This window comes from Bidens hawaiensis, unplaced genomic scaffold, assembly GCF_021521415.1.
Source record: "Bidens hawaiensis isolate Kalapana, Puna unplaced genomic scaffold, B.hawaiensis_p1.1 tig00006397_1, whole genome shotgun sequence".
Taxonomy (NCBI): domain Eukaryota; kingdom Viridiplantae; phylum Streptophyta; class Magnoliopsida; order Asterales; family Asteraceae; genus Bidens; species Bidens hawaiensis.
In genome coordinates this window covers 732,740-740,273 of record NW_027491434.1, presented here as the reverse complement: position 1 = coordinate 740,273, position 7,534 = coordinate 732,740, and the positions used below count along the sequence as shown (strand labels likewise).

At 31.6% G+C, this 7,534-nt stretch overlaps 1 protein-coding gene across 1 annotated transcript; it reads right to left on the bottom strand.

Moving 5' to 3' along the window:
• Nucleotides 1-1,759: 1,759 nt before the first annotated feature.
• LOC143632550 (putative transcription factor bHLH041) lies at nucleotides 1,760-7,077 on the bottom strand. Its single transcript, XM_077101038.1, has 8 exons — nucleotides 6,962-7,077; nucleotides 6,723-6,851; nucleotides 6,516-6,621; nucleotides 6,376-6,390; nucleotides 6,207-6,272; nucleotides 5,440-6,114; nucleotides 4,233-4,616; nucleotides 1,760-1,828 (listed from the first exon to the last, which is right to left on the bottom strand). Exons 1-8 carry the CDS (start codon nucleotides 7,075-7,077, stop codon nucleotides 1,760-1,762), a joined length of 1,560 nt encoding a protein of 519 aa, XP_076957153.1.
• Between the last annotated feature and the right edge of the window lie 457 nt (nucleotides 7,078-7,534).

Here is a 7,534-nt window from a genome sequence, read left to right as displayed (position 1 = left end):
GGTACCTAACCTAGTACTAAAATAAAACAAAGAAATCAAATCACACAAAACACTAAGTGCACTAACTCTCCCGGCAACAGTGTCATCTTGATGCTAGACTATCATGATCTAGTCAACAACAATATTAAACAAGTGTCCTGATCACTTTAAACTAGTTAGGGCAAGTAGGCAAATATGAGTGCTGATCACACTAGCAATAATTTGGTTTTAATATTAAGCAAACAATTAATTCAAAGTTCAAACAATTAACGAAAGCAAATCACACCTGGGGTTCAAGTATATAACAAACAGCAATCTCAAGTCATTTAACAAATTAATTGTCAATAATCGAATCAGGTTGGTTAACTAGTTAAACCTTAGACATCAACAATCAGTAACATAAGGCACTGGTTATCAAATGGTACCTGCCAGTGTGACTCAACTAAGGGCAATTGTATGTTTTATCACATTCAAACTAATCAATACAACCCTATAAACACGTATCACAGCAATTGGCAAACTAATCATTTTTATCGAAATAAACCTAAAACGACTAAATGCACAATAATATCACACTTCAATGTTCATAGATCAATAACAAACAATTATTATTTGTTGTTCTTAAAACATGAGAAAACTATTAAAAATGCAATAATCTAAGTTGACCAATGATCGATAGTAATCCATACTAGCAATCTGACCACTGAAATACTCAACAATCATTTTTGTTACCAACGGTAATCTCAAATGAAAAAAAAAATAGAATCATTTCTCTAGTGAACAGTTTGTTGATTTATATTTAAATCAAGTGGGGTAATCAAACCCTGGACCTAATTAATAGTGATAACAAGACCCGAGAACCGATCCTAGTGTTAATAAACGGTCCGGGTCCTAGGCAGGTTTATCAGGTCGTAGAACCAATTGTTAGTATTTGACCCATTTGTTTGATATGTGATATTTTTAATTGGCAATTACTAGGTTGCGGCGCAGCTTGTTGCCCATTTGTCTGCCACTTTATTGTAATTGTTTTGAATTTAATGAATCTTCGAGAATTAAAAACCAAAAAAAAAAAATTACTAGGTTTGCACTGTAATTTATAGAAAACAATAACGCAAGCATAACTAACATAAGAATTATAACACTTACTAATAAGTAACAACCAACATATATATGTTCTTTGTAAACCAAAGCTTCTTTTCAATATATGTATACAACAGTATGCCACAAATGATAATTATACAAAAAAACTTGTCTTAAAAAAACTAAATTCAAATTAGTAAAACAAATCGAGTCATAAAGAAAATAACAAAATCAACAATAAATCAACTAAGTTGCATAATTGATTTCAAATACAAACAGGTTTACGGGTCTTCCTTCAAACCCATTGTTGGACCCGGACCCGACCCGACCCGGGACCCGATTAACTCCATATGTTCTATAAAACTATAAGCGCGTTTCACTCGTTTGGGTGGGACGGGTCTCATAAATTTAACACGGTTTATGCCCACCCTTATAAATAAGAGTTTTGTACATAGTTTTTAACACCATAATAAAAATAAAAGAAAGTTACAGGAATCACCCTTGATAACAAAAGTTAAAGTTACAACCGTCACTAGACTTGATAGCAATTACAAGCCAATGAATTACTAAAATTTTAATTTCTTTGAATAAAAAACGTACCGCACTCGATATGCATACATAAAGCTGAAAAGTAAAACATATTTTTGGTTGGGTTTTCTAAAGTTGTCCACAACACGTAGCAAAAATCTATGGCAACATGTCATCGGGCCAGGTCATCAAGGACCCTCGTCATTGCTTCTTGGAAGTTTGATCTGTCCCATTCACTTCCCTGCACAAAGGAAAGCATTGGGAAATATAGTTAATAATAATTTAAATATTTTTTTTTATTTTCTTTAGAACGACGAGTTTCATATATTTAAACTACCGCACTTTCTAAATTTGAAGAGAGTCGTTGTCCCACTCTTGTTAAACTATGTTGTATTAAACGGGTCCACGTTGGCTTCAAAATTGGTTTGGGTGTTACTCCAGAAAACCATACCGTCGGCTGCCACTTGACAGTCGTCATTTCAAATTGTCGTGAAAATTAACATAATTTTTTAAGAGTTAATTGATATGGCTTTCATTGACCACAATCAATTACATTACAATAAAGTGGAGTTAAATAGACGACAGGCTGCGGGCGCAACCCCATTTTAAATAGCAAACCTAATTCTGCTAAAAACGAAGTTTTAAAACTTAGTGGGATGAAAAAGTATTATGTACGACCAGTTGGATCTGGTTAGAAAATTCATAGCTTTCGAGGCCAGCAAAGCAAATGTATAAAAAAAATTGTGTAATATACGATATGTAATAAAAATTTATTTGTGTGTAATAAAATTTTAAAAATAAGCACACCGAAAAGTTAAAGGAAAAAACTAATCATAAAATCAAACCGAGACCGATTTAATTGATTTCAAATAAGAACAGATAATAAGAGCATATGTTTTTATATTATTTTAAAATATATTATTTTTTTCCTTTCTATAAGTTGATAAACATATGGGATGTTTCAAATTAATTATTAAACTACCAACCCAATACACTTAAAACTTGAATTGATAATGCTTTTGTTTGGTCAAAAAAAGTTGACGAAGAGGTGTTCCAAGAAACCACTAACAAAGTTCAGGTGTTTAAAAGGTTAATATGCTCTAGCTGATGGGTATTTTTGTAATAGTGTTTGAAAACATTCTTAATATTCGGGTGAGCATTTCTAAAACAAGATGTCTAACGTTCATACTGGTTTTGACGTTTCAAACTTGAGTCACTCACGAGCGTCATCAAAGAGGAAAACCATCACTATCGATAACCCTCTTAAGTCGGGTTTCAAACTTGAAATCTTAAGATCGTAAGCCTTAACTATTATCCTCATACCATTTAACCAATTGGCTGCTTAAAATATTAATATCATCTCATTTGATTTGATATTATTTAATCATGTTTTTTTCTAATAAAAAATAATAATTACAAGCAGAAACTCGTATCAATAAAGTTCTAATATTTTCTTTTGCTTCCAGTCTTCTAAAGCAATAATATTAATAATAAGGAAAGTTAACGTATAAATTAAATTAGCGTGCAAACTGTAAAAATAAAGTAGTATAATTATATATACAATTAATTATATAATTATATCGTAGTATAATTACACTATAATTATTATATAGTATATTTTTATTTACACTATTTGATTCTTATAATTAACAATTTAATTTGTATTTGATACAAACCATATTAAAAATAATATATAGCTAGTTAATTAAGTTCTATTAAATTATTTATAATATTTAGTATTATTTATCTTTTACTATATGTATTGTATATTTGTACTAAGAAGCTTTTCTTAGTGTTTGATAAGTTTAAGTAAAAGTCACAGGTGTTGGATAGTCAATAATTCAATATTTTAGGGTTATGTACGAGAATTTATATATCTCGGTCGAGCTAAAATAAAAAGGTTCGTAAGTAATGAAATATATATGCTATTTTTTTAAACAACACTAACATTATAACAATAAATATAGCAAAAAATTTAGTAATAAAATCAAATACATTAATAGCTAATGGCTAGCCAAAAATTCGTGAACCTCTCCTAACATTGTTTCGCCAAATCACTACAACAAAAACGCGTATTAGCGACGACAACTTATTAGCGGGCAATTGGCAACTATCAACGACGATATTTGGTCATTAGCGACGAGTCTTTAGCGGCGACCAGTCAGCAGCGACATATCACCGCTATAGTATAGCGGCGATATTTGTGACTATTAGCGGCGATTTTAGGCGCCGCTAATATGCGTTTTTCTTGTAGTGAATGGATTTTGGTTAGGGCAAAATAACATAAACTTTACCAAATAGATTATAAATAGTTTTTAGTCCGAGAATTTTAAGATTATCCAATTATATTATATAAGGTTTATATAAGAATATATACAAAATTTTTGGCCCCTAAAAAGTGCCTCTACCAAGGGTGCAGCGACCTAGATCATTTCATACAAACGACTTAGTTTTGCTACTTAAAAAGGCTAGTGGCAGAACTTATTAGTAGGTTATCTTCTGTATCAATATAAACACTACTTTTTAATAAAAAGATAATATTTTTCACCTTCAATTTTTTGAAAGTGATGTTGTAAAGTAGCATATTATGTGATTTTTCATAGAAACATGTGTTAATTTTAGATGAAGATTATAGGAAAATGTACCTGAATTCGCAATCTCAAAATGACTAGATTTGTGGTAGTTTGAGTCTCTAATGGTTGTGTCCGAGCATCTATCGACATTATAGTTACATTCTCGACTTGTTTCATGAACTCCAATATCCGAATGACCAAATCTTCGAGTACTGAATCCCCTCTTACATTCACTTCCATGTCAACAACTTGTGATTCCGAAGTTGATTCTTCGGCATCCATGATACCGATGGCCAGTCTCTGATCGCCGGAAAAGCCACTAGAATCTTGATGAGGTATTTCTTTCCTTAAATGCTCTGCCTCCAAAATCTTGTTTCTTTTATTAAGCTCATCAACCTGAGACTTTAAAGAACCTATATAGTCCTTTATGTTTGATAACACCGATGCCTTATCCTTCTACAATAAGAAGCCATAGAAATACAATAGAATAATCATCCTCTAAAAGCAAGATGAACATCTTAAAAGCTAAATGCAAATTATATTATATCGGATTAGATCTCTCAAATCAATATTATATTGAGGAGGTTTTCTATTTAAGTCCCACTTGTGATAAAAAGTAGGGGATTCTATGTTGGGTCAGAGGGTTTTCTCACCAACGGTAGGTTTCCTCCCGAGAGTGGAGTGGAGATGATCGGATAGGTCAGTTGTCCATCAGTGATTCAAATAGCCGTTAAAAAAAATTGTAAATAAAAACCAGGTTAACTTTCTCAAAGTGGATATGGATATATGTATATAGGGCTGATTTCTTTTGAGAACCACTTTGAGTTTTAAGAACTCGAAAGAACCCATGGTAACAATTTTTTTTTTGAATTTTTTTACATATATGTAATATACGTAGGTTACATGTATGTAGAAAAATTATAACATTTTTACGCACAGAATCGACTTTTTACACAGGTGTAACGGACGTTTAAATTATTGTAATCACTGTACATCTTTATTTTCTCTCATACTTAATTTTTAATCAGATTTAATCTCAATCACATAATCTAACCTATTTAATTAAATGTGTGATTAAGAATGAGGTTCTTAAAGTTCTTAATTATTTAATCAAATTCAATTCAAACCACATAATCTAACCTATTTATTTAAATGTGTGGTTAAGAATTAGGCTCTTAAAGTTATATGTGTGTGTGTGATTTTGTTTATTACTCACATGTAATGAAATAAAGATCACATTTACAATAAGAAAAGTGATACAAACAAATCATGTACGTACCTTGGAACCAGGAGGAAGAACTGATCTCAAAGCTTGAAAGCTTTCATTAAGTTTTTCTCTTCTTTTTCTCTCTGACATCATGTGATGAAGTTGATTGCTTGTTGGCCGCGTTGTTTGGACCATATGATATTCTTGTTGGGCGCGAGCCTCGTTCAAGTTTCTAAAGAATGAAAGTGATCTTCGGTAAAGAGTTTGCCGATTTTGAACACGTTTTGTAGGTCCTAAATACGGTCTATATCTCTTAAAAGCACTAGCAACTCCTGGAGCTTGTTGCCTACGCGAGGAGGACGAAGAAGGAGAAGAAGAAATAGCTGCAAGTATTGCTCTAGTCATTTCAGCTTCTTCTTGTTCTCTTGAAGGTATTAATTGATTGGTTCTAATTTGAACTAGAGTTTGTTGAATAGAATCTTGTGATCTCATTGTTGAAGAAGATGGTGTTTGTTGATTTGGTGCTTGTGGGTCCATATATGGTTCTTTGAAACCATATATTTCTGGCATATGAGTAGTTTGAAGCATGTTAAAGAAAAAAGGTGGGTAATCCACGCTGTTTTCCATCGATAATGATTGTAAAGATGATGAAGAAGATGAAGCTGGTCGAGTTTGATCAAGTGGTTGTGTAACCACTTGTGGGAAATCACCAGGAAACAACTTCTTTAACTCAACTTCAAAGTTAATCTATTTACAAAACCACATAAGTTATAAAAAGCAGTTTAAGAACAAGCAAAATGTTAAGAAATAAAGTAACTAATTAAATTTCTAATCATTACTTGTGAAGAGTCATTAGACATGCCAAGCTCAATCTCTCCATTTTCACACCCCATAAAAATTGCAGTCTGTAATTAAAGTTTATATATCATCGTATGTGCGCGTAAACAAATATTAAAGACAACAAATTGATAAGTTTATTATTATCATCATTGTACACATTTGGCATACCTTAATCCCTGCTTCCTACAAGTACAAAAATAAAATAAAATAAAATAGGGTTACTTATTAGCTCAAAATCTTGCATGCAAGAATCAAGAAATTAAATCATAATTTTTATACAAGTTACTTTATTTTAGATTTGTACTTACTTGATAAAATTGTAGTTGTGCTGCATTTGATGCCAGATTTAAAAGCTCTAATCCTTTACACTCCATATATGTTCGATTGTGCATGAATGCAGATCCCGGAACTCTTCTACAGAGATAAAAATGATAAAGATGGTTCGTGAATATTATTTATAAAAAAAAAAGGTTATTAATAACCTAAGAGTACAAATTCCATTTTTCTTGTTCTACCCGCTGTAATTATCAATCAAGAACATTGACTTCTGGTAGTCAAGAAAAGACCTCATGGCATGACTCCCAGATGATGAACTTGCTTGATTGTTTCCTTCTTTGTATACTCCATCAATGAAGATCAAGCAACTGTCATATTTGTATGGATATAAGAAGGATTGAAGAAAAAGTTTGCATATAATTATATAAACATAGATGTATGTATATTAATAGTATTTAAACTAGCATGAAATATGTACTTTGAATGATGAGGAAAGTTAGACCAAAGGCAAATGTAAGCAAAACCGAACGATTCGATGAATTGTTGAAGCAAACTGGATCTTTTGGATTCTTCAAGATGGAAAATGGAGACCATTTTCAAAGAATAGAAGTTTGTTTACAGAAACCCTATTGTACTTTCTAGAAGTGCATGTGTGTGTTAGAAAAGATGGAATTAAATGCTCAAGTGGTGATATATATAAATGATCAGTGATGCGAAATTGGGAATTCATCTATGGAGCTTCTGCCTTTAAGGAATTGTTCTTCCATGGATTGTCCATATGTGAACACACTGGTAGTTAATTCATCTATTTGACTTAGCAAATACATACGTATACACACTAGAGAGAAAGAGGGGAGGGGGGGATTGTTTGTGAGAGAGAGATGGCTGTATTTGTGGAAGATGAACATGATATAATTGAATGGTTTGCTTTTCAGAAAAATAAAAGTAAACATAATTTTCTCTGTGTAGTGTGTACAAGGGTCCCATTCACTCATTTTAAGTTTCCTTTTTAAGTATTTTATTTATTTATCATTTTATTATTATTATTATT